The sequence below is a fragment of the Echiichthys vipera genome (assembly GCF_963691815.1).
Source record: "Echiichthys vipera genome assembly, chromosome: 9".
NCBI classification, from domain to species: Eukaryota; Metazoa; Chordata; class Actinopteri; order Perciformes; family Trachinidae; genus Echiichthys; species Echiichthys vipera.
In genome coordinates, this window is record NC_139834.1 from 12,470,953 (window position 1) to 12,495,882 (window position 24,930).

General features: G+C 40.8%; 1 protein-coding gene across 1 annotated transcript; it reads left to right on the forward strand.

The window, feature by feature from the left end:
• Positions 1 to 1,576: 1,576 nt before the first annotated feature.
• Positions 1,577 to 24,888, forward strand: LOC310951150 (fibulin-2-like; the record flags this gene model as incomplete). Its single annotated transcript, XM_083919269.1, has 16 exons — positions 1,577 to 2,870; positions 10,326 to 10,440; positions 10,903 to 11,032; positions 13,229 to 13,430; positions 14,282 to 14,500; positions 15,221 to 15,331; positions 16,396 to 16,497; positions 17,532 to 17,663; positions 20,089 to 20,226; positions 20,873 to 21,013; positions 21,246 to 21,374; positions 21,971 to 22,096; positions 22,501 to 22,617; positions 22,726 to 22,854; positions 23,243 to 23,366; positions 24,159 to 24,888. 16 exons carry the CDS (start codon positions 1,577 to 1,579, stop codon positions 24,514 to 24,516), a joined length of 3,567 nt encoding a protein of 1,188 aa, XP_083775395.1. The 3' UTR covers positions 24,517 to 24,888.
• Positions 24,889 to 24,930: the final 42 nt, after the last annotated feature.

Consider the following 24,930-nt stretch of genomic DNA (forward strand, 5'->3'; position numbering starts at 1 on the left):
TTCATTTTTCCCTTTCAATCTTCAAGAATGTTGTGGACAAACAAAGTTTTGGGCATTTAGGGATGTTTTTTTATACAGTCTATGGTTTCAACAAACCATGGCAGTGGGCCATATGCCTGTTAAACACTGCAAGATCTGGTAAAATGATTTTATACTTGCAGCACACAAAGACATCATTGATTCTCTAAGCAGAGCTGCAGTGCACTTGTTTTGTGGCTTTGCCTGAGTTATGAAGAAAAACACAATGAAGACATGCTTTCACAAATGGAAGCTACAGATGTAGATCACGTGAAGGCCTTTAGAATTAATTTTTATTTAGATGCACTGCATGTCTTGTGCAGCACATAGGCTGGAATTAGATGGTAGATGAACTAGAAATTCCTGCATGTCATTAAAAAATAGTTTTGTATGGTACCTAAGCATGTGTGAGTTGTAGCAGGAGTGCCATACTTCTAAGAACAGTGGCTGTTTCTATTAAAGAAAAAGTAATCTGTAAACATTGTCTGTCCTCTGCTTTCTGTAGCTGCTCCTCCTATGGTGGGAATCTATTCCAAGGGCATGTAGTTTGGGAAAATGTGATAAGAAAATACGCTTTGGAAAGAGCTCCACTGAAATCGGTTAGAGTGATTTCAGCAGGAAATGTCTTTAAACAAGTTTGTCATGCACAGTGGTTTGGAGTAAATCTCTAATTTTGAACCAGAATCTTTTTTGCATTAAATGTCACATTAGTCTCTTGCAATTGGCACAAAAGCAAGCAGCAAGAGAAAACAGGAAAAGTAAAATAGAAAACACCTGGTTTTCAATATGCTTGCTGGTTTGAAGTCACATCACTTTCTCACAGGATCAAGCCTGTCACATTCTGGCTTTGTGCTGCCACTGTCTCTGTACGACGCACAAAGAAAAGCTCCAGGAATCTCATTAAATCTATTCATTTCTAATATGTCATATTTTTCAACAGTATACTTCTTCTAGCTTACACAGTATCAGTGGTGTGTGTTCCACCAGCTATTATAGGCATAAATGAGCAATGGATTCAAGTGACCATCATATTCTAGGGAAGCAAATGCTGTACATAGATAACTCAGATAAGCAGTTCTCAACACAATTAGCACACTGTTTTTGTATGGCAAATATTTTCATAGGAGGGAGGTTTTGTTATTTCAGCATTGTTTTTTCAACAACTGACAATTTTTGTTTTGTAAATAGTTCTCTCAGTCAACCTTACAGTTGGCCAAATTTCCATGTGCAATCAAATACAAAGCACAGCTTTCATTCCCTGTAATTTCAAAAGAGTAGCATGGAAAAATGTACAGTTGGCTGGTGGCCAAATTAAAGCAGACAGGTTATTAAGTGAATGTATTTTTGATAATAACGGAAAATATTAGGACTGTGATTATAATCAAGCTGAATACCAGAGACGTTTTGCAGTGTAAATATATCATTATCCACTGTTTACCTTCACAGGCTAAAAGACAGAATTCTTTCTCATCTGGAGTAAAACCTAGCCTGAAGAGACTCTGACTTTGAAGAACTGACTGGAGTTTTTTTGTACTTTTTTTTTTTTTTTTTTTGCAAAATGAACATTCAGAAAGCAACATTTTTTTTATGTTGGCTGATTCTGTGCATGGACACCTGTCTTAGCCAGAAAGACTGCATAGGAGTGGACTGCCCTGTTCTGCAGAGCTGCATTGAAACTGTTTTAGCAAAGGATGCCTGTTGTCCCACCTGTACACAAAGGGGCTGCACCTGTGAGGGTTACCAGTACTACGACTGTGTCCAAGCTGGCTTCCGGAAAGGCAAAGTCCCAGAAGGCGAATCTTACTTTGTGGACTTTGGAAGCACTGAATGTTCATGTCCCCAGGGAGGAGGGAAGATAAGTTGCCAGTTTATTCCATGCCCCGAAATCCCCCCCAACTGCATTGATATTACACAACCTGCAGATGGGTGTCCGCAATGTGGGCGAATTGGCTGTACCCATGGAAATAAGAAGTATGAGGCGGGACACTCCTTTCAGATGGACGGGTGTCAGGTTTGCCATTGTCCAAATGATGGCGGAAGGTTAATGTGTTCACCTATCCCTGGTTGCGACCTCCGTAGTTCTAATAAGCCTGTTACGACCACTGAGAACAACAACCCTTTGAGAGACATTAGCAGCCGGCATGACAACAGACAAACGAGTCCTGTAGAACCATTTTCCAAGCTGGCACTGGGAAACACTTTACCACTGTATAAGCTGGTCCCACCCAGTTTTGGCACGGGGGATTATGACTACAAACTGGCAGGGCCAACGTCTTCCACTATCCAAGATCTGGCCCAACTCTTGGAATTTACTACAGCACCACCAGCTTACCCAGAGGCAAGCTCCAATTCCTTCAGCTCTCATGATGAGAGGAGACATGAGCTAAGGGAGACACCGAACATGGATCCAACCAAGACTCAGAGCGAAGCATCAACATTGCTAACAACAACAACAACAACCACACAGAGAGTGACCACAGAGAACCACAGGCCACAACAGGAAATTGGTGAAAGGACCATTAGACATAACAGTGGCAGAAACAGAGTGGCACAAGACAAGTTAAAAGACACTGCATACACCGCCCGTGCAAACAAGGGGGCCAGGCAATTTGGCCATCACAAACAAGGCAGTCACACTGGGAGTCATGGTGGCTCCCATTCTGGTGACCAAAAGGAACGAGAAAAAGTGGAGCAGCTGCTCCGTGAAGAGGAACAGACTCCATACCCCACAATACAGTTTAGTCCCACCAGCAGAGCTCCAGTCAGGATGAAGGAGGATGGAGAGCAGCCTCAAAGACAACCCCAAACCCTCTACAACTACCAGCCTCAGGATGTGGAGGGAGACACTGAAGGTATGTAGGTATTATGCTAATTTACAGGCTCATACCTGTATTTTATTATGTTCAAAAACACATTATTTTCCTCATACTGTCTGTCTGAATAAGCTGTATCCACACTGTCTGAAACACTCAGTTTTAAAGCTTGTCTCTTTAAGCCTCCTTTCCAAAAGAGCCCAGTCCGCTCTGATTGATCAGCAATTCCAGGTTTTCCGCATCTGTCTTTAGCATTTGTGTTTCGATACTTTCACAGTATTTATATAGCACCTCAGCCTACTTTATCATAACAAAAAGACATGAAAAGTTCTCTTTTTACAACAAGGGACCTTTAAGTAATCTTTGATGACAGTATCCTAAGTAGTAACAGTATCCTAACTAAATAAAGTTAGTAAATCAGTTTCCCACTTGAATAAATTGATTGAAAGCAGTTGAATTGAAAATCAATTTGAAACTGTGCCTACATCAAAATACATCACAGTGATGATTTATAGCCCAGTAATGGCAATGTTCAGCCATTACTATTTCAGAACACATCTTGCTTTTCCTTCGCTCACATCCCGTCTTTTGAACAGGAATTCATAATCACTCTGTTCAAGCCGGCAGTGGTCTAGGAAAAAACAATTGTTCATGGAAACACTGTTTTCCTGTGTCCATTCAAGTTTGGAGAATTCTATATTTATTTCTCTAGAGCAGGGGTGGGCAATTCCGGTCCTGGAGGGCCACTGTCCTGCGTGTTTTAGGTTTCTCCCTGCTCTAACACACCTGAGAAAGAGAAACCTAAAAACATGCAGGACAATGGCCTTCCAGGACCGGAATTGCCCACCCCTGATCTAGAGGTTTGTAAGCCTGGAACCATATTTACATTATTAAGATTCTAATATCTATGATAAATCCTTTTAGAGCACCTGATATGCAATTTCTCTCCCTACTTTTCTCTGGTGAGAGCTCCGGGGGTTTTGCATCCTTCGGCCTGTATCCTTCATGTGATTATCAGCATGTTCTCAAACAGATCACCCCCTTCAGGACATACAATCCAGTCTGCAGGTAGCAGGAGAGAAAGCAGATGATGAAATGCTTACTAAGATTTCCAGAAGATGAGTTACACTACAATAGGAAATATCATGTCTTATTCCAAAATATGATGTTAGGTTACAGATATACAACCCCTGCCCCATAATATGCAATTTTCTGCCTCTAGGGGTCTCTCCATCAAAACAATAATAAAAGACGCAATTTGGTGATTTTGTGAAGTAGCGTGCGTCCAGGGTGTTGTTATCTTCACCACCGTTTACCACACGTAAAAAAAAGTAAATAAAACAGTTTAACTTTATAAAAAACGCCCTGGATGGGCTGTGAGCCAAGCTGGCGGTTACATTTGCTTAGCTTGTTGATCTGATAACCTAAGATTCAGATTTCTGATGAGACTAAAATTCTTCATCCAGTTAAAGTATATAGTTACAAATGACAAAGATCCCAAACTTATAAAATGTAGCTTAAAACTAGACAAAAAGTCAATTTTTGACAGCAAGACAACCACAATGTTGATAAAGGGGGGGCAACAGGGGTATGATGCCATTGACAGGCGACCGAATGTAACGGTAACAGAGTTTGAACACTGTCGGAAAACATTTGAGATCATTTAAAAACACAACTCAGCAAAATATGTTATATAGGTCATAGTCCATTCAGACATTTTAATGTGTAAATGTTATACCTTTAATCTCATACAATGCCTTTTAATAATCCAATTTTTTGTTGCTTCAGCTTTTATGAATGTGATTTTATGCATGTCCATAAATTTTATAGATTAATAAACTTCCTTCAAAGGGAAACCTAATTTCATTACTTTATGGTGCAGGGTAGTCTCACTATGTTATAAGACTTTCCTCTGCAATAAGTGAACTAAATTATAAAGAAGGGAAATTTATTAGCCTTGTCAATTCTTCCCCCCCTCCAGTGACTGAACGACCAAAGAAATTGGTTCAGGATTCTGAGAACTCTTTCGTATTATTGGCGTTTTGTTCAGCAAACCGCAATCTGAAGGTGTAGTTAACCTACTTTACAACACTATGATTTGTGTTGAGACCTGTCAGGACTTTTCTTTCCTTTCAGCACCTGGCCTCCATAGGTATGTATAGTATATGCTTAATGCATCTGTGAGGTGAACTCTAGAGAGGTACCTGTCAAGTTCATTTACAAGCATAAAGTTGGAGAATATAGGTTAGAAACAGTTTTTTGCTGTTTGCCATGGCACATTTTGTCAAGGAGGGCTACAGATATAGGTCAAATGTGGGTAAAATTTAGCTAATATGGAAACTCCTTTATTCATTGAGGGAAGTAACAGATATTTGCTGTGAGAGATTTTCCGCACTGTCCATAAGTGCATTCGGATAAAGCCCAGCTATTCAGTTGTGAGTTATACTGTAGCTTCATGGATGAGAGTTTGAGTTGAAAGTCAAAGAAGGATGGAACGTGATTATTTTGACTCAAATCACAATATTTTCCAAAACCTAACCAAGTAGTTTGGTTTGAATTCACATCAGTTATTACGTGTTGAGGTACATTGGACTACTCTGCATGTTGAAGAGTGTTAAAGTGTTAAAAAAGCGATGCCAAGGGGTCCTGACCAAGTCTCCATATGTGACAAGTGAGAATGTGTTGAAGTAACTGGTCTGGCTACTCGGTTTGACACAGTGCAGCCTCACTGGTGAAGGTCATTGGACAAAGGGAAGATTTCTGCAGCGGTGACATGTTAAGACACAGGCAGGAAAAACCCAGCTGATAAGGGCCTTGAATAATGCCTGTTATCAATGCCATTAGCAGAGCATGTCAAAGTTATATGGAGAGGAAAAGAAAAAGCATGAATAACAAGAACACAACCACTTTCGTTTAAACACAATGTGCTGCCTTTGCAGTGGAACATGGCCTAAGATAAATGCTTTTTTTTTCTTTCAGTCAATAATTCCTGCTCATTTGCCCTCTCTCTTTCCAACCAACCAGTGTGTGCTCAGAAGGGGGATGGGGTTGTTCAGGCTTTCTGATGCTGGGCTGGATCTGGTATAGGATTTCTTGGGGGTTGTACCTGCGAGCGGCATAATACCCATGTGATGAATGAGACCACTGTTGTGGCTTGATTGCCAGACGCTACTCACTGCTCCCTCATGAGCCGGTGTGATTACGCGTCTCCTGTGAGGCTGATGGCTTCCCAATCTTGCCAGTAATAACCTCATCTGAAGCACACCTCCACACATTCAGTGACTTCCCATCCAACTCTACCAAGCACCAACCATAACATTGAGCAACTAGAAGAATGTTAGACATGGATTAATTGATGAAACTGAAGCCTTTGAGGTGGTAAAACTGTGCTTGTACTGTCGCAGTATGCTGTATGGGAGTGGGCTGAGCAGATATGTAATTTTCCTCAGGATAAAAAGGAGGGTGAATTCCAGGGTTAGCCATGTGAGAGTTCATTCCTACTGCGCCACGACTGTGGAGCTCAGTCTGAAGAAGATAGCTCAGTCTGGTTAATCTAGCGGGGCTTCCAGGTCATTTCCAGGAATTTTGGCGTATCTCTCATCCGCAACATGTCCTTGCTGAACATCCGCCTGATCTGCATGTCACCCATGCTTATAAATAAAAAAAAAACATCTGGTCCAAATGTAGGAAACCACTCATAAAACAGACCCACTGTATAAGTAGAGAGCAATTGGTGATAAATTGTAACCCAATAACAGATCTGCCTCTTGTATCCAGCTATCATTAACATGCAGGCAGCTGTATACAGATGTTTTTAGACTTACAATAAATGCAGTCACTGATGTTTCTTCTATGAATATGAAGATTACAGTAAACCATTCATATTAAATCTTAGATTAATAGTTATGCTTCATTGATATCATGTCTTCTTATGCAGAAAATAGTTACTTTCAATGGGGCTTGTGAAACCAGTGTTTTAGGTAATATTCCCCTCTGTGTTATTTTTATATTTTCCATCAGGTACAAAATCAGGATTTGGGTAGATTTCCTCTGGCATGAAATTAGCAAATTTCCTGTGTTCTGGTTTTTGAACACACTTTGTAATATATACGGCAAAATAAAGCAAAGGGAAACATGTTCAGATTACAAGACTGTTGAGAACATTTGGTCAGAGGCGTGCGTCGGAATACACTTTACCAATTTAATATACAAAAAGAATATATAATGCTGATGTTGCCGAGCAGGAACTTTGCATCATGGGTGCATGGATGCTTGGGTGTGTCAAGGACAGTTGTGGCATCCTTAGGACACACAAGCTTAAGTCGCAGTAAGCCCTGGCGAAGTATTTTAGCGTTTAATTCAGGTTATCTCACCACAACGAGATGTAATTGGATTGGAGCTTCCTGTGTGAAACCATCAAAGACTGAGGCAAGCCCTTAGGGCTTGCATTAACTAACCTTAACCCTGATTGAAACTACAAAAAGATGGATCACATGAATGTTGCCTCACAATCTTGGGGATTTTCAGACATAAGTTGTCAATAATTGAAACCTGTATTGGCCGTTTTGACAATGAAGTCATGGTGATAGCCTCCCTGTTATGTCACATCCAGCTGTTCCTGTTCGTGGTTATGTGTTTCAAAAGACACAATATCCGTGTGAGCACTCGTGTTAAAGGTGAGAAGAACATTGTGTCACTCCCTCCCTCTCAAGCTTAACGCAAGCCTGCACACACACAAACAGGGACATGTTTTTAGGCTTCCAGCATCAATCATCAGACATGTTCAACCTCATGAGTTTGTGTGTCATGGACCTTTGGCATGTGTTCTCTTCAGCCCACCTGTATTATAAATCACTGCCACAAGGCCACAAAAGAAAAGACACATGAGCCTTGATTAGTGGCAGTGCACTGCTTTATGACACCTCCAGACATGTTGAGAGTTGCCCCTTTTTGGTTGTTATTCTAGCTCCATATTTTCAAAGGGTGTGATGTCACCAGTTTTGGATTTGGACACGAGCTAAGCATCTGGTGTTAATGCGAGTATTATGGAAATATATAATGACAGACCTGGAACAGAGAGATGCTTCTCATCCATCTTTCAAGTGTATTGTAGGTCTCCATTGTGCAAGGATTATAAATCAACTTAGCTAATTACTGCACAGTTGAATGGAGCAAGTTGTGATACAGTCTTAATTAGAAGGTCTGTCAAAGAGACAGGAAGAGACCTGGTTAGACTCCAATATAGCTGGGCTAAAGAAGTTCATTATTTATTTTTTTTAGCCCCAGTAGAGATTTTTGGTGAAACGCGGTCTCCCTCCAAAGTCATGTCATCCACAAAATCCTTTGTAAACATGGTGATAAACTGTATGCATTTCAACTGTGTAGCCTATAGATCCCACATTCAATTTGTGCACTGTTGTTGACGAGTGAACTGATTCCACCTGGAGAAAATGAATAGGAGGCAAAAGAAGGAGGTTGAATAATTATGCTCTCTGTCTTTTAATATACATTCTCTCAGGTTCAAAGGGACTTGTTTAACTGCACAGCTGGCACAGATACTGTAGTTACTGTATGTATCAAAGAGTCATTGTGCCTTTCAAGGTTGAGATTTGCTCCTTTCTTAACATTTGAATTATGCACACTGCAGCAGTTACTTGCTCTATTCTAAGTATTTGTTTCTTGGTCTTATTTTATATAGGTAAAAGCTGAGGCAAGGCATTTCAACAAAAATAAAGGTGATGTGGAAGTTGAAATGCCAGATTGACCAGACTCTTAGATGTCAATGATAAGCTTCATTTATTTTGAATTGCAATAAGATTTTTGCTTGGTCTCCCCTCTGCATGACCTACACCATCATTTGAGGTTTATGTTGGATGAGATGAGTTAGAGAATTAAAGCTTTTTAGAAGGTTGTTCATATCGTTTTAGCTACGCTAATGTGTCTCTAGGGATGGCTTATCGGTTTGTCAGTGTCTGTTGATCAGTTGGTCTTTCACCCAGACTAAATTATCTCAGCAAATATATGATGGATTGTCAAATGTCAAAACAGACATTCATGGTTCCCATGATGGGCCGGTGTTCCACAGACTTTTTCTCTAGCTCCACTAGCAGGCTCACATTTTTGGTTTTGATGAAACTAGTGCAGTGCCCATTCAATATGTGCCTGATCAGAACTTCATACGCAACACTGCACTTTCTTGGAGCAATGCATTTGTCCCAACATAGTTGCATCCCTTAGCAATGCTAGAATATACAGTATGCATCATTTTGCTAACGGCTAACTATTTGGGTTCAGGCTATTTCTGGGATAAACGTGTACATTCTGAATTAAAATGTTCTTGAATGTACTGTAGCGAGCAATGGAGAGAGAGCTGTACTTTCCTGCATGTTTTAGGTTTTTCTCTGCTCTAACACACCTGATTCTAATGCTCTGCTCGTTATCAAGCAACTGAAGCTTCTCAGGGGTTTAATACTTGTTAGACTCAGGTGTGTTAGAGCAGAGAGAAACCTAAAACATGCAGGACAGTGGCCCTCCAGGAGCATGGGTTCCCCATCCCTACTCTAGACATTGCATTTCCTTGGGTCCTCAGCAATACACTCACCGGTTGTTGAGAAAATCAAAAAACAGAAAGACAGGAAGAAAGATTCACATTAAATTTAGTACATACACTCATGTTCCAAATCTAACACCAAACATATGATAATGAATAATAATATATCTGGTGGGGGGCAATGTCAACACATAAAACATAATTATTCATTTAACTCAACATTCTACTTTAAATTAGAAAATAGGTTAAATCTGTTTCTAATCAGAGATGGATCAGTTACTGCAAGTTAGAGTTAAAATACTTAATGCCAAAAAAAAATATTGTGTTTGGTCGATATCCAGAGAGTCAAATATTTTGACACACAGGCCATGAGTTGAGGCTCTACAGTAGTGCAGAAGCCACAAATCAAAGCTGGAATGTGCTGCCCTGTTATTGAAGGAACACATACATTTTCCTGTAAACAGGATAATGTGTTTTTGCTCTGTCTCTTCCCTGACCCAGTTTAAAATGAAGTGCTAATGTGTTGGTCTTTCATTCTGCTCCAGCTTTGATTAGCCAGGATGTTACAAAAACAGACAATTTCACTCTGAAGGTAATTTTCTAGAGCATTGGGTTACATACTTCTCCCTGCCAATGAAAGTAAAAAGCAGAGTCAAATAGTCTAAGAAAGAAAAACACACATTGTACTTGCTTTTCTCAGCATGTAGTCACAGCTCTTTACAAGTCTATTTCTGCAAGAAAGGGTCCAGACAGATGAATTGCACGTCAGATATCATGTAACCAGATTTTACAGCATCTCACTGATGGGATTCTATGATGGTAAATGTTAACCATCCTTTTCTAGCTAAATTCATATTGTAACAATTATTTCATGTCATTCCTCTGAAACGCTGGCTGCACTGAGTGGGATAAAGCTGGAACTGAGTGTTTATGTTTCATTATAGTGTCTGCCAAGGAGCTGCTGAAGACCTGCTGCGTGACAGGGGAAAAATGGGCTTCAGCTAATGGTCACTGCAACAACATGGAGCCACCCACAAAAGATAGGCACTCTATCTGCTGGTAAGGACATTATTAAACCCCTACGCTTGTCATTTAGCTTAATTCTTATAATTAAATACAACACAGAGTGAAATATTTTAAATAATCTTCTGTGGAAAGGTAGTTCACTGTTTATCCACTTCATTTGAATTGTTAACAAGTTCAACTTGAAGATAGATTTGGGTGAAATTATTAAAATGTGCAAAAGACATAATGACAAATAAATCTTCCTCTTTTGTTATCATGGGGTGTTTTCTTACAAGATAAATCACATTTAATTACATTATTTTGGCAATACAAAGATCCAAAGAATGAGCTATGACTCGTCAACAATTAAGATTTCAATCTCTACTTCTAATAAAATGTAGAGAAACTTGAAAACACAATTCAGTCTCTGAATTAGGAGTCGTGGGAAGAACAGTCAACCCACTCACTTGCGCCACAGTTGCAAGCGGTCTTTTCTCCTGTGCTTTTCTCTGCCAGGACTGCCCAACAACAGTGCTGCCACGGTTCCTTGAGAGAAAGTGGGTGTTTGGCTGGAATGAATGCAGCCAGAGCTGGAAATTTGTGTCAAGAGGATGCCAGCAATAAATGTGGGATCGATTCCTACAAGGCAAGCATCTGTGACCTGATACCCCCCATACACACAAAGAGCAAACACAGTTCACTGGGTTCACAGTCAAACTTAATGACATTGTAAATTTAAAATTAAGCCTAATTCAGTATGAATTAGCAATTGATGAATGCATTAGTCACAGCAGAATTGAAAACATGTGTAGATGAGTCTGTAGCCAGTGAGAGTCTCTCTGCAGTGCTTGGGCAACTTTAATCTAGATATTTCCTCTGAGCATTAGCGTGGTGCCAATTTCCTGTTATTCAATTACTTTATTTAATTTAGACAAAATAATTTAGGGCCCGTTACAACTGAAGATTCCCACAGTACTAAAGCCTAACTTTCTTCTAAGCGGACCTCAGCAATTGGAAATGTCAGATGTCATTTGTTTGGTCTCTCTTAAATTGTGGAAACGCAGCCTGATACTTGATGAGGTAAAACAGTAGCAGTGGTAGACACAAGGCTATTACAGCAGTCTATGAGAGTAAAGTAACAGCGACTGTGTAACTATCGCGTCTGCCCGGATTCCCAAAGCCCCTCATTTGCCATTTGACCTGTGTGTTGAAGGATACTTACTCACCTGCTCAGAGGCCCCTGAGCAGTGTGGGGCCATTATCGACTGCATTACAGATGTTAAGTATTGGTTTTCACCACCTTTCTGTAAGACCCCTGTAGATTTAGTAATATCATGCCATCTACAACCGCAGAAGACTTCAAAGTGGTCATTACTTCAGGTTTATGTTTCGCTATGCCCCCATGCACTCGTAAGTGGTGATCTTGCTGAGAGCTACATGGAAACAGAGTAAGAGACTGTGTGCAAGGGGAGAGTCAACCCAAATTCATGCATCTAACTATCAATCATCGTCATCATCAGTCCACAACCACGCTAGCTGCTCTTTAAGGCCATTTTACTGGTGCTTTTCACTAGATGCTTAACATCAACATGCTAATATTCTCACTATGACTATGCTAACATGCCGATGTTTAGCAAGTAATGTTCACCTTCTCAGATTAGCGTGCCAACATGCTAACATTTGCTAATGAGCTCTAAAAACAAAGCACAGGTGAGAATGATGTTCTCATTATATAATTACCTGACAATGGCACTTGAGCAAAAGTTAATTCATTCATTTTTCCTTCATTGTTTACTCAGGGAAATTGGCTGAGCACAAGGCTCTTTTACAGCAATGCCCTGATAAGAGAACAGAACATAACATCAGTAATTACATAAAGTAAAATCAGCAAAATCAGAGGTAAAACTAAAACTAAAATAAATAACAATACAAGTTATGAGAATTAAATCCAAAGCACTGAGCTACATCCATCTCATTTAGTAAGCTTTTAAATTCATGTACAGGCACAAACATTTTTAATTTAAGAGCTTCTTGAATAGCATTCCATTTGTAGGGGGCAAAAAAGCTAAAAGACAGTTTTCCAAAATCAGATTATACCGGATACTGTGACAGGCAGACTTGAAATTCAACAGGGAGATAAGGTAAGGAGGCAGCTTTCCAAGTAGGGCTTTGTAAATAAAAAGAAGGCAGTGCCTATCCCTCCTAACAGACAATGAGGGCCCCCTCACATTTATGTACAGTGCACAGTGGTGAGTTTTAAAAAGGTAAAACGATGATAAAACGAATGGCACTAAGTGAACTGTACTAGAAACCCGATCCATTGAGATCCTGTCCCCTGACAAATGGGCTATCTTTCCTGACCTCAATCATTCAAGGTCAATGCCTAACCTCAACCATCTATGCACATAGACAGAACAAATCAGGTTAGGTACGGTACAGTATGTACCAAATTTCATGGTGATCCATCCAGTGGTGGTTGAGACATTTCACTTAAAACATCAAAAGCCTGATGGTGGTGCGAAAGGAAAGTCAAAGGATCCAAGGGTCCATCTAGATATCTCTACCAAATTTCATGGCAATCCAATATTGAGATGAGTACCAAAATGACATTACCATCATGGTGGCGCTAAAGGAAAAGTCACCAACAGTAATCATCTGCAGGCTGTGTTGTTGGTACAAAATTTAAAAAATACAAAAAAGATAGACAGACCAGCATTGCCTTTAGCAGCTCTTGCATGCATTATGGACCCCTATGGGCTTTTAAAATAAATGTACAGTAACTACTCAAAGAAGCTACGGGATCCATGACTACATATCTAAAGACTGACTGTGTGGCCCGCAGGAGTGCTGTGACTGCTGCTTTCTGGGGCTGCAGTTCCGCCGTGAGGGACATCGCTGCCAAGCCCACCAGTACCTGGGTTACCACTGCAGACATGTCTTTCTAACCTGCTGCGAGGGGGAGGAGAGCAGGGCTGGGAATCAAGATGGCTGGCACTCTGTCAGAGAGAGGCCCACTCTAGTCTCCACTCCACAACCAGAAAAAGGTACTGTCAACAAATATTAGCCCAAACAAATACACACACACCAAAGAATGTGAATGCATTGCACGCTCCATGCCAAGGGAGGGGGTGTTGTTGGGTGGGGGCGCGTAATACACACCAGTGCACTGTCAGGGAAAAGTACTGATTTAAATCAAAGACTATCCATTTTCTTTAAAAGAAAGCATTGTACTGTAGTAAGATCCCTCAACCCTGCTGAAGGATGTCGCGCCTCATTGGCCTCCCAGAACAAAGTATAGTAGCTCAGTTCACCCCGGCGAGGTAATTCTAAGAGATCTAGTGCCTGTGTGCCTGACATTGCATTAAATCCCTTTTCACTAAACCACTTTGTTATTGGTAGTGTTCTTGTACCGATTTGGTTTGGCTACAAGGTGAAAGACCTGTGTGATCGGCCTGTTGGTCACGGGTGATCAGGTTCTTTTTGTCAGAGTGTTTTTTATTGTTTATTTCTCGTTTTTATTTCTACCTCATGACAAACATTTTGCCCATCTCATTTGGGATTAGACACCGTTGTATACAAAACATCAAAAATACAGCAAGACATCTTCCGGTAACATAAAGTTATTAATCAGAGCTCATCCAAGGAAGGTGTTGCAAACTCGTTTAGGATATAAATAATTTGATAATGTGACAGTGGTTGGTTCTGTGTATTTATCCCTGTAGAAATAAACACACTCTTAGCATTGTGGCCATCTTGTCTTTCCCGTAGTTAATATATTTTAAAGGTGTTTTCCTTTGCGAAATGTAAAAAAAATGGGAAACACTTTATGTAGTTATTCAAATTCTACAGTTTTATCGTCTGTGAGAATAAGAGCCATTCTCTTCGTGTGCTGTAGTATCTGACAGCTCGTACCCTAAAGAGGCTTTCTCCATTGGTGAGGAGCGGGATGGGGAGAATGCAGCAGAGGGTCCTCTTGAGGTGGAGGACATGGATGAGTGCCTGATGTACGAGGGCAACATCTGCCATCACAGATGTGTCAACACACCAGGCTCCTACCTGTGTGAATGCTTCCCTGGATACGTCCTGCAAGAGGACGCTTTCACTTGTGCACAAGGTAAAGTGAAGACCACCAATCATATTTTGTCACACATTGCTAGTAGACATTTTCAGTTATGTTAGAACACAGAAAAGCGTCCCTCTGCCATTTAAAACATGATTTACAGTCCAAGTTTCTTCCAGGAAGACCCCATTTGTTGTAATTTGTCAACACATTCACAGTGTATCATTTTCCTCTGTGAGTTCCTTCCTGTCTGCCAGCCCTGATACTGCCTAATAATAGTTATTTTAATCACACACCAACATCCCATTCCTGGATTGACAGCAATGCTCAAGTAATCACATCTCAGCTGTTGTCAAAAAAGCCATTCAACTAAAGAAAATTTTGAAAATCATTCTTCGCACAAACTGATGGTCCACTTGGATAACTAGTGTAGAAGCATTTTTAGGTAAAGCTGTCTGCAGTGTGCCAGACTTTAATCAACACTAACACAAGCCTGTCTCAACAGGATACTAATGTCAGAGCTCTCTGCAAATTACAGTGAAGATGGGGCTCACTAATAAAACCAAATGTTTGTTTGTCTGCAGGCAATGTTTTTTCCTGTCTCACCTTCACTGCTATTTCATCCGTAGCTACTGGCCTCATATTGTTGAATGAAGACGTAGGAATTACACAAGGTTTAAGCCTCTAACTAAGACTGCTGTAGATTGAGAGGTGGAATTCTTGATTACAGTGTAATTCATTGCTCCTGTGGTGGGATTATTCATGTTCCTGCAGAGACGTTGGACGAGGAGAACAGACTGAAGGAGGATAATAGAGTGGCAGTGGAGCCTACTTCACCGCTTCCGCCCCCCACCCATCCCCCTGTCCCACTCAACCCATGTGAAGGTTAGAAACAAACATACCTAAAAGGATGATGAAGTGAAGTGGGGTTGTATGAGGTACTTAGACAGTGTATAGTCAGTGTTTTACAGTCAATGGCAGTCGGGACATTTTTACCACTTTCACCACCTTGCCGTCGGACAGCCCTGTTTAGGTTTATGCATTGAAAAAAACAGCAACTTTAACTCACAGAAGATGTTTAATTTGTTTGTGTTATTGTGGGACTTTTAAAAGGGTTAGGTACTAACAAAACTGATAGACAAACTATATTATTGAGGCAGTGGACGATCAGCAACAGCCTTGTTCTTAAAATTAAAGTTACTGTTTTTGTCAATGGAGTGGCGAATAAATATGTTTAACTGCTGCCAATCAACAGCAGTACATTGTGTAGCTTCCGTGTCGGGACTTCTCTCTGCTTATTCAAACTGGGGCCGTGCTGACCATTATCTACCGTAAAACACAGACTATGGATAAGTAACTCAAACCCATTTCAAAAAATCGAAACTATCCCGTTATTGAGAGTAGAGAGGGCTGCAGGCCAGACAGAACACTATGAGTACATTGATTCATTCTTACATCTTAATGGGGGCCTGGAACACGCATCTCAATGCAGTGGAAAAGGTTTAGAGCAGAAGCCAGCACAGGCTGCTATAGATTGACATGTTATTATGTCAAACTTACCCTTTCCATGAAATGTAATTGTGCTGCAAATGTCAAACACAAGCGGTGATATGGTATCAAAGGTTAGTTTGTTTTCAGCATCGGCCACTCATTCTCTCTCTATATATTAAAATCTCTAGTGTGCACGGTTGCAGGGCCACATTTTGTTTGTCTTGTTTGGTTTCTATGACACCAGGGTGGAGAGGGTGGACCACACTGTGGGGACAAAGTAGGATATACAATATGACCTGGTCAGGAATCAAACTGGAAAAAGGAAATGAGCAAACAGCAATACAGTAAATAATGTTGTCTCCCACCCACAGCCACAAAGCTCTCCTCTGTTTCACCTTAAATACTGTTGTGTGAAGTAGTCCATTTCACTTGACCTCACTACACAGTATTATTTTCAGGAAACAGCCCATGTGAGCAACACTGCACCTCAGTGGGCGGAAGGCCACAATGCTCCTGTTTACTAGGGTTCTCTCTAATGGCTGATGGACGCTCCTGTGAGGGTAAGGAACTAAAAGTTTCAAGTTTCCTTTTTTTTACAAGTATCAGTGAGTAAAATTATTTGGTTCTGGCTCCTCCACATTACAACGATAATAGCTATAAAACTAGAAAGGCATTAAAATTGTACTAAAAGGAGAGAAAAACCAGGCAATACAATAAAATACTCCGATCATAATATAATAATATAATAATCTGCATATAGTGTGTGCAAATAAAGTATGCAAGGTGCTGCGTGTGTAAATGTGCAAATGTTTTTGTGTGTATGCCATTCCATGTTTGTATGTGTGTGTTTGCGTGTGTGTGTGTATGCACATGGTTCTTGGTGTCCATTGTCCATTGTCCATTGCCTTTTTGATAATGCTGAAAACATTTTTCTTACATACACATTTGTGTAATTACAGAAGTGAAAAGTGTCTCGCAATTTCAGCCCTCATTTCAATTGTCTTTTTCTGCCAAAGGAGTTTGGTTTTAGTAGAGGAGAGTTTCTAAGCAGGACTGCCTGCCACTGATTTGTCTTTTTACTCTAATCAGCGCCTCTGCTCTAGATGTGCTGAAGAGATACAGCCTCCCCTACCAGAGGGATCATCCTGACTATCCATGCATTATCACGATATATCTTACCAACTGCATCCCATGTGTACCCTTTATTACCACTCAGAATGTGTGTTTTATCGTGAGGTTGATCAGCTACTGTGTCTAAGCTGTCTCCCTCGGGATATATCTTTATGTTAAGCTGTAGCAGGGGTCTGTCTCCTGCTTAACAGCCACAAACGGTTGCAGTGACACAGAAAGTAGCCCAATATGGTGACAAATTTCCCATCGTGTGGATGTTGTACCCAGTGGCCTTGCACCGAATTTCTCTCCCAGAGGAGGGTCAGACCTGCCTCTTTAATCTACAACATACAGACCACAACTCAATATTTTTGTGCATGTCTTTATCCGCTTTGTCTATTGAGCCAGCGTCTTCTACTGTGCACTTTTCATTATTTGTTAATTTTCTTTACTCTCACACATTTGTCTTTTATTCTTTTTTTAGACATAAATGAGTGTTTGTCCACGAGTGCCTGCCAGCCGATTGAGCGCTGTGTGAATACTGCAGGGAGTTACATCTGTCAGAGACCGATCACCTGTCCCCCAGGATACCAGATCAACAATGACGTTTGCGAAGGTACAGCACACCTTTTCTGCATCAAAGCATTGCCTTCCACTCGCAGTAAATATGTTGTTATTACCAGCAGGAGAGCATTTGTATTATGCATGCTCACAATGTACGGAAAGCACATTGTTCAGGAAAACAATCATTTTTTCCACCCTTGAGAGTGAGGTTTTTTTTCTTTATTTGAGCACACAGACACAAGAGAATAATACGAAATGTTACTCTGCAGAGATCTTTCTATAGGATTTGCTTGCTGTTAACTCTCAGTATAGTGTGAAGAGCAGCCTGGCTTGTCTTGGCTGGCACCCAATTTCAAGATGCAATAGTAAACCTCCCAATGTCTCATTATTTCCATGCACCATAAATTGAGCCTGTGCAGAGGTCTCATTCATAAAGCAGCAACAGTGTTCATGAAGAGGGAACCCATGAGATGACTTTTACATGTGCTGTTTGCTAGACTCAGCTAATTTGCAGTCCTTGTGAACTTGAAGAATGTTCAATCAGGCAAAATGAGCATTTAACAAGAAAGTACATTAGTATGTTGCAGGATAAGTCTCCAAGCAGCTGCCAGCCCTTTGTCATACAGTGTAGTGTGAAAAAAACACCTTTGTGCTGCTGCACTACCTATTCCTATTCATGTCTTCCTAAGAGACTGTAATGAAACCCTTATTTTGCCTCTTGAAGCAAAGGCACCACGCAGAGAGACTGAATTGTGTCCTTCTCGATTCACTAAATAGAATGACTAGGTTAAGATCATGAATTAATTGTGAAATTTGTTACCAATTAATTCATTTATTCATCAACACCATTTATACTTTTTTTTACTATGAGATATGAAATTCTAACAGCTAATGCAGCATGCATTTCTATTGTGCAGCCAAAATTTACTCACTGTTAGGTGAAAAAGCAGCTCGGGTGTGGCCTACAGGTAACTCAGTGATTCATGGTAACATTACACCACTTCCTGTTTACATTATACAAATCGTGCTGGAAGGATTAGGGCCAAAACATATCAATCATGAATCTATGAAAATAGGCATTTTTTTTGTTTTATCAATCGATGGATTTTGGTACAGCCCTGTCATCACGTTTGTTAGATCCCTGGATCACCAATATTCTAAACTATGCAGTCATATTTACTTCATAAAAGTTTTGGAAATAGAGGCAAACAAGATCATGTAAGAAGAAGTCAGGGGGTCACCAATCCATGCAATTTCATAGCAATCCATTCTAATAGTTGAGAAGTGAGTTGAGATATTTTAATCTGGATGGAAGTTGTGGAACACCCAAACAAACAACAGACGTGCATAGAGCCATGCCATTAGCATGGATAAAAACCAAACCATTTTAAATCGTAAAATGCTTTTCTATTCATAAAAAGACTCCCTGCAAATGCATAGTATCTTTATGGCATTTCAGACAAGCCTATTCTGGAAACAACATTATACTAGCATATATGCTACCACTACTGACTGTGCCCAACTTCTGTAAAAAAAAAAAAAGGTTGTGAAAACAGTGGAAAAAACAGCCAACGGTTCACATTTTCACAGGAGGTCACTCCAATCTCACACATTTATCCTGCTTCCTGGCTTTTCTCTGTCTCTGTCAGTATCTGGCTCACTCAGATCCTGCCAACACTGCCAGGCTTGTGACAGGAGCAAGGTGCTCAATCACTATCTGTTGTTTAGAGACCTCCCCTATATCAGCAGGCCTGCTTTCCAGAGCTGGTTTAGGCTTCTATACGGCAATTACAGTGGTACACTCCTGCAAGTCTGAAAATATAAGATGCTCATGCATTATGCACGTGCATGCACGCGAACACACACACACACACACACACACACACACACACACACACACACACACACAGCATGCACTTTGTGTTCCTTTGAGATTGTGATATCCCTCTGCTTTAGTTCATACTAAGGCAACAGATGTGGAAGGCTGATTGACGGGAGGTAAATCCCTCAGTAGACACATGTTAGAGGACTCTGGGGGAATATGCTGCAATGTTCATTCATACACTGCACAAAAGGACTACTTCTTGTGACTTCTCCTGGTTTGACTCATTGTTATTTCAGCCAGATTAATACATCAGGCTGAAATAATAAACTGTCATTCAGGCCATTTTGGTTGTAACACGAGTGATTAGCAGTATAGCTTTGATTCCTGAGTTGTAATTCAATTATTTTACTTTTGATTAACTTCTAAAGAACTGACAGGGAAATGGTAATGATAGATGGACAGCAGTAAAAGTCAGCACCTGTACAATCTACCATTTAACCACAGTGCCATCCAGTGGTAAAATATGGCATAATATATATCTTGTAGTGGATTATTAGGCTGAAAAAAATAATGCTGATACGGTATGTGCTTTATTTTGCAATGAATCACTTATTTAGTCCTCATTAACTCATTTTTTCATCTTCTTTCTCAGATATCAATGAGTGTGTGCAACAGAGCCATAACTGTGGGCTTGACTTTGAGTGTGTGAATACTGAGGGCTCATTCAGGTGCAACCCCAAACCTCGATGTCCTGTTGGCTTTAACCAGGACGCACTGGGCAACTGTATAGGTAAGGGAAATAAATTTATTACTGAGATGCTAATATCCATTACAACAAAGTTTGCAGTTATCTATAGTCTTGGGGGGGGTATAAATGTACTCAGGTTTCATTCAATTATACATCCTTTTTTGTTTTAACGATCCTAATCGAGGAAATAAACTGATGAAGTGTTTGTTTGGCGTTAAAATGAAATTCAAGTGAGTGAACCAGGCCAAGCACAGAATGTATCCACTGGTGAATCCTAGTACATGGTTGTATGCTGTGCAGGTGAATCCTCACGGCTTCAGTGACAGAGGGGTTAAATGCCACACAGACAGGAGATCAGACAGGTTGCTGTTAGGGGCTGCAAAGGGGTGGATAAAAGCCAATCCTCTGTCCTCCAGTACAAACTGATGCTGTGGAATTAGCCCCCAGGGGCAGGAACTAGGGCATGTCGAGACAGCCGACGCCCCTGTGAAAGGAGTGTAAAAGAAATGCTCTGAGAAATGAGAAAATCGAGAAAATGTCAGACACACACACAACAAAGTTATCCGAGGGAATGTGACTTTGTGATGTTTGCTTTGATATCACAGTGTTGCCTTGCCTTTGTGCCTTTGGGTCTTCTGTCTTTCTTCCACTTCATCTCCCTCCCTCTGTCTCTCTCTCTCTGTAACAGACATTGATGAGTGTGGTGCTTCGCCCCAGCCATGTAGCCTGGGATTTAACTGCATCAACACAGTGGGATCCTACACTTGCCAGAGGAAGATAATATGCAGCCGTGGCTATCATGCCAGTCCTGATGGATCCAGATGTATTGGTATGATTTGTAGTTGTCACACATGAAGAACGTGTAATCTGATAGTTTGATATGCAGACAAAGAATGGCAATATTGTTGTTGCGTTTTTCTTATGCAGCAAAATATAAATCATATTATTTTCATGAGATTGTGAAAAAAGTAATCACAACTAATAACATTCATTCATTCATGGCAGCTGAATGTCATTTGATGGATTTTTCCATCTCTTTACCATTCATGTGTGTCTTTTAGATGTGGACGAGTGTCAGATTAGTCTGCATCGATGTGGAGAGGGCCAGCTGTGCCACAATCTGCCTGGTTCCTATCGTTGTGAATGCCAGACAGGCTATCAGTATGACTCATTCAGAAGAATGTGTGTAGGTATGTTGGACATCATGCATCCTGCAGAAGAAGTACACATGCTGCAAACTGCACATACATGTCTGACAAAAAAAAAAAATCTGTATACATTAACTCCGCTGTCTCTCGATTTCCTGCCCAATACTTCTCTTCTTCCATGCCTTTCACTCTTCATCACTTTCACACTACTGTACAGCCACCCCTCTTCTTTGTCTGCCTACTCTGCTGCTCCTGTTTATTATTCTGCGGTGGGAGAGCTGCTGCTGTTTCCCAGGCTCTGCTGCTGGCTCCTGCAGTAGCCACTGGGCTGATCACGTCTCCTGCTGCAGAGGACTCTGTTCTGCCCCTGCTGCTGTTTTTGATTCACCGTGTTGTGACTCTCATAATAATGGACTCTGCTCAAGTGTTTAGACTATCAGCAGGCAGCTGGTCCCCCTAACATCACACTCTCATTGACATGCACTCAAACACGCACAGGCAAGCACACCTATACGCGGTCGTGCAGGGAAACAAACCCACTCATGCTTGGTTGCACGTGTGCACTGCACACACGGGTGCAAACACACAATTGCAATACACATTTAAAGAGGTACGATGACACTGCTTCTTCCTCTCAGATGTAAATGAGTGCTGGCGCTACCCCGGCCGCCTGTGTGCCCAGACCTGTGAGAACACCCCAGGCTCTTATGAATGTTCGTGTACCTCTGGCTTCCGCTTATCCGGCGATGGCAAGAACTGTGAAGGTGTGTGTATTAACGTCTGCCTGCCTGGGTGTGAGGGAGTGTGTGCATCCATGTGTACATGTTGGTGCACGTGTTCGTATGTTTTTTTGAATCTGCATGTGCAAATATGCCTGTGTGTGTATGTGTTCTGTTGGTGTGCCAGGCTTGTGTGTGTACATGAACAGCGCAGATTCCTAGACTGAGCTCATAATAAAGCTGGCCACTGTACAGCATATTGCTGAAGAGGGATGGCAGTGAGGGGTGTTAGTATTACACTGTATGTCATGCCATGCCTTAAAGCACAAACGCGTAAAAACATAATTGGCTTAATAACAACATTGTGTTTAAATGTTTGGATAAAAACATTGAAAATCCTTTGATCGGGTACATTTTGACAGTAATGAGCTCTAACGTCTAATCTCCAGATGTCAATGAGTGTTTGGCCAGCCCATGCAGTCAGGAGTGTGCCAACATCTATGGTTCCTACCAGTGCTACTGTAGAAAGGGCTACTACCTCAGGGAAGATGGCCACACCTGTGAAGGTGGGGCACACTCTATTATAAATTGCAAATACCACATTTATCCCAAACATATGTTTGGACAAGTTTATGAATCAATTTCACATGATTTGTTTCCTCTTTGTCATCCAGACATCGACGAGTGCTCCCAGAGCATCGGCCATCTGTGTACCTATAAGTGTGTGAATGTTCCTGGCAGTTACCAGTGTGCTTGTCCTGAATATGGATACACTATGTCTCCAAATGGACGCTCTTGCAGAGGTGAAAACCCTTTTAAAAATGAAAACATAATCTATGCACTCGCTGCTACATTACAAATCATTGAGTTCTGCTCTGAAATAGATTTTAAACGTGGCTTTGCACCCATTTAACTCTATATAGAGTGTTGTAATGGTTATGCTCAGATAAATATAATTGGTACTTTTACAGTGGCTCAGTAATTACACAGGCTGTAAAACTTTATTGGCCTAAAAATCCTTGTCTCGCTAATTAGAATTTTTTACTTGAGCAGTTTTTCCCCTGCAATGACTAGTTTTTGTCTTACATGTTTTAGCTATGAGGCTTTTCCTCAAAGTTCAAATGTGATGTGACTAACACATTTCCTCTCAAGGCAATAAACCAGCCCTTGTGCATTAACTGTGTTTTTTAGATATTGATGAGTGTACCACAGGGGCCCATAACTGCTCTCTAGCTGAGACATGCTACAACATCCAGGGAGGGTACCGCTGCCTTTCTCTTGACTGTCCACCAAACTACCGCAAAGTGTCTGACACGTAAGTGATAAAATCCATAAAACCAATATCAATGTTCAGTATGATGCCTCACTGATCTTTCATGAGGTTGAGATTCTTTTGTGTTTTTGTGATACCTGTATATTCTATGAAGCATCCTCATTTCTCCTTAAAAACAAAGAGAGGAAGTGGAGTTAAATGAGAAGAAAAATAAAATTTAAAGTAGAGTAGGACAACTTATAAATAAGCATTAAATGGCATCAATCAATTGATCTCTGCAAGCCCCCTTACTGAAAAAGCCCAGTCTGCTTTGATCGCTCAGCATTTACGGGTCATCTTCATCTGCACTCTTGCCGTCTCTTCACCTTCATTTCAGCCGGGGAATGGCTGTAGCGGCACTGTAGCTTCACTTTCTATCTATATATATAGTATAGTTGTGACATCACAAAGTACAGAAGGCTGACACCTCGTTTCTGAATTCGAGGTTGTGTGCATTTCTCCGTGGACTGATCGCTTTCAATTGTTCACTGTATCGAAATAGCACCTCATTCTGCTTTATAATCTTAAGAGACATGGACACTTTACATGGGACTTTTAAAGGACAATTTTTTAAATCAGCATCAGATGGCATCAATCAATTTAACTGTCAGTGAACCTGCTTAATACATACTTGTAGTGTATATTCTGTTGTTTTTCTTTTTTTGGAGATACTTCATTTGATTAGGATCATCTTTATAAGACAATAAATATTGCCCTTTGAATTGCCTTGTTGAGGAGTGCTTACAAATGAAGTTGGTTCACCTTGCCTTGGTTTTCCTGTGTGCCTTCTTGTAGGCGCTGTGAGCGGATAAGCTGTCCTAACTACCTGGAATGTCAAAACTCTCCTCTGAGAATCACCTACTACTACCTCAGCTTCCAGTCCAACATCGTCATCCCTGCTCAGATCTTCCGCATCGGACCCTCCCCTGCCTACTCGGGAGACAACGTTATCGTCAGTATCACACAGGGAAATGAGGAAAACTACTTCAGCACCCGGAAGCTGAATGCCTACACTGGGGCTGTGTACTTAAATCGTCAGGTCGAGGGCCCAAAGGATTTCTCAATTAATGTGGAGATGAAGCTTTGGAGGCAGGGGACGTTTACCACTTTCCAAGCCAAGATCTTCGTCTTCATCACAGCCAACTCACTCTAACAGCTAGAGATGTGCTGTGGCCACTAAGGACCTTTTCATATCACTATTTAACAATGGCATAAAGTATACCACTGTCTGTCTTGATTGGTTTGAGAGGTTACTCTTGCATCCAGTTGAAGTTAATATTAAAACATTGCTATAAGAGTAGTGGAATACACACAAAGGAACTGTTTTGTGAGTTTCTGTTTTCACTGCAATTGCATGAAAACCCTGTAATGTCAAATTATCTATCTATTATTTTCATGTTTCACTTGAATTGCTATTGTACATGTCATTAATTTCCATGACTCAAAAGAACGATGCAAAACAGTTTTCCAAAGCTCATTAAAATAACATAAAAGATATGATATTTATTATAAGTTCCGAATTAAACAATTTGCCATTGTTTTGATCATTCCCTCCAACCCCCCCCCC